Raw genomic sequence first — 2,476 nt, forward strand, 5'->3', positions numbered from 1 at the left:
GGGTCACAAATCCTTGGAGCCGCCTCCCCGCCAATCCCTGGGATTTCCATCCCCACCCAAAGCTCCAACCTGTTTCCCTGGGCTTTAGGAACAACAAATGCCCCCTGTGGGGGTACCGGGCAGGGGGACCCTTCCCACTGCCAGGCCGTGATCCCCCCTGTCCCCAGCGTGTCCCCAGGGTCACCGTGTCCCCCAGGGGGTGTGACAGTGTCCGTGTGACTCCGGGGGGTGTGACAGTATCTGTGACCCCCCGGGGGGTGTGACAGTGTCTGTGTCACCCGGGGGGTGTGACAGTGCCCGTGTGACTCCGGGGGGTGTGACAGTGTCCCTGTCCCCCCAGGGGGGTGTGGCAGTGTCCGTGTCCCCCCCGGGGATGTGACAGTGTCCCTGTCCCTCGCAGACACCCTGCTGGGGGATTTCCTGCTCACCTACACCGTGTTCATGCCCAGCTCGCAGCTCTGCAGGGCTCTGCTGCACCAGTATCCTTTGGCACCTGCAACTGGGGGGGACTGGGATCCGGCCACACCCCCCCCGGGGGGTGACAGGGCCCGGGGGGGGGCGGATGGACCTCAAATCCTCTTTTTTGGGGGGCTCTGGGGCACAGGGCTGTGGCAAAGGGGTGTTTTGGGGGGGAGTGATGTGGCAGGGAGGGACCTGGGGGGGGCTGAGCGGGAGCTCAGGGGTGCCCAGGGGAGGCCAAAAAATCCCTGGATCTGGAATAGTGTGGCAGCAGGAGCAGGGAGGTGATTCTGGGCATTGTTCCGTGGCATCCTGGTGTTTCTGGGTCAGGAACAGTGTGGCAGCAGGGCAGGGATTGTCCCCTCGAGGGCTGTGCCCAGGGCTGGGCCCCTCAGTTTGGGAAGGATGTTGAGGGGCTGGAGGTCTGGGTTGAGATGAAACCCCTCCAGGAACCAAAGATTATCCCAAAAATGGAGGTTTGGGAAGGATCTTGAGGGGCTGGAGCAGGTCCAGGTCCAGGTGAAACCCCTCCAGGAACAAAGATCTTCATTCCAAAGATGAAAGTTTGGGAAGGTCCTGGTCGATCCCTGCAGCGAAACCCCTCCAGGAACCAAAGATTGTCCCAAAAATGGAAGTTTGGGAAGGATGCTGAGGGGCTGGAGGTTCTGGTCGAGGTGAAACACCCCCGGGAATCAAAGATCTTCATCCCAGAGACGAAGCCCCTCAGTTTGGAAAGGAGTCACCATCCCTGGAGGGGTTTGAGAAGGGACTGGACGTGGCACTGAGTGCCATGGTTGGGGTGCCAGGGTGGGGTTGGGTCCCTCAAGTTGCACTGGGTGCCAGGCTGGGGTTGGTCACTGGATGGTCCCTCAGTGCCATGGTCTGGGTGCCAGGGTGGGATTGAGTCCCTTGATGTGTCTCTGGGTGCCACGGTCGGGGGGTCAGAGTGGGGTTGGTCACTGGAGGTGTCTCTGGGTGACAGAGTGGTTTTGGGTCACTGGACGTGCCACTGGGTGCCATGGTCGGGGTGACAGGGTGGGATTGGGTCAGTGGATGTGTCCCTGGGTGCCAGGGGGAGTTGGTCACTGGATGTGTCACCAGGGGCCATGGTCTGGGTGCCAGGCTGGGGTTGGTCACTGGAGGTATCTCTGGGTACCAAGGTCTGGGTGCCAGGCTGGGGTTGGATCCCTCAGTGTGGCAGTGGGTGACACAGTCTGGGTGCCAGGATGGGCTTGGGTCAGTGGATGTGTCCCTGGGTGCCATGGTCTGTGTGCCAGGCTGGGCTTGGCTCACGGGTTGCCCTTGATGCCCCCGAGCTCTTTTCCCACCCCTCTTATCCCGCGGTCCCCTGAACCCTTCCCCTCCTGTCCCCCCCCGACTCCCACAAGGGAGGGCACCCCCCCACCTTCCGGGGGGCACATCCCGGGGGTCCCCGCTCCTCGTGGTGCCCTTGACTGGGGGGGCAGGTTCCGCTCGGAGCCGCTGGAGGGTTCGGAGCAGGACAAAGCCGCCTTCGCGCTGCTCAAGCGCCGCAAGATCCTGCGCCTGGTGAGCCAGTGGCTGCTGCTCTACGGGCGGCTCCTGCAGGGCGACCGCGGCACCACGGCCCTGCTGCAGGTACGGGGGGCGGGGGGGACCCCCGGGGGTCCGGGGGGGTCCGCGGGGACCACCCAGCGCCGCCCACCCGGCCCCTTCCCCCCGCAGAACCTGGCGGACCTGGCGAGCCGCGACCCCCGCCTGGGGGGGCTGGGGCAGGAGCAGGAGCGGCGGCGGCCCCGGGGGTGAGTGTGCCCCCCATTCCCTGCCACCCTCCCCAGCGCTGTCCCCATCCCTGTCCCCTTCCCCGTCTCCATCCCTGTCCCTTCCTTGTCCCATCCCCGTCCTCATCCCTGTCCTCGTCCCAATCCCTGTCCCCTCCCTGTCCCTTCCTTGTCCCCCTCCCTGTCCCCTCCCTGTCCCCTCCCTGTCCCATCCCCGTCCCCCTCCCTCTCCCCCTCCCTCTCCCCCTCCCTCTCCC

At 65.3% G+C, this 2,476-nt stretch overlaps 1 protein-coding gene across 1 annotated transcript in view; it reads left to right on the forward strand.

The window, feature by feature from the left end:
• Window positions 1-2,240, forward strand: part of LOC113941449 (rap guanine nucleotide exchange factor 3-like) — a gene marked incomplete at its 3' end in the record, with an annotated part of 4,255 nt that extends 2,015 nt beyond the window's left edge. Inside the window, exons 3-5 of the mRNA XM_027632602.1 lie at window positions 401-479; window positions 1,926-2,076; window positions 2,164-2,240. Of these exons, the coding sequence (XP_027488403.1) occupies window positions 401-479; window positions 1,926-2,076; window positions 2,164-2,240 (307 nt within the window). The remainder of the gene's footprint in view (window positions 1-400; window positions 480-1,925; window positions 2,077-2,163) is intronic.
• Window positions 2,241-2,476: the final 236 nt, after the last annotated feature.

The sequence above is a fragment of the Corapipo altera genome, unplaced genomic scaffold (genome assembly GCF_003945725.1).
Source record: "Corapipo altera isolate COAL_440 unplaced genomic scaffold, ASM394572v1 60218, whole genome shotgun sequence".
Taxonomy (NCBI): Eukaryota; Metazoa; Chordata; class Aves; order Passeriformes; family Pipridae; genus Corapipo; species Corapipo altera.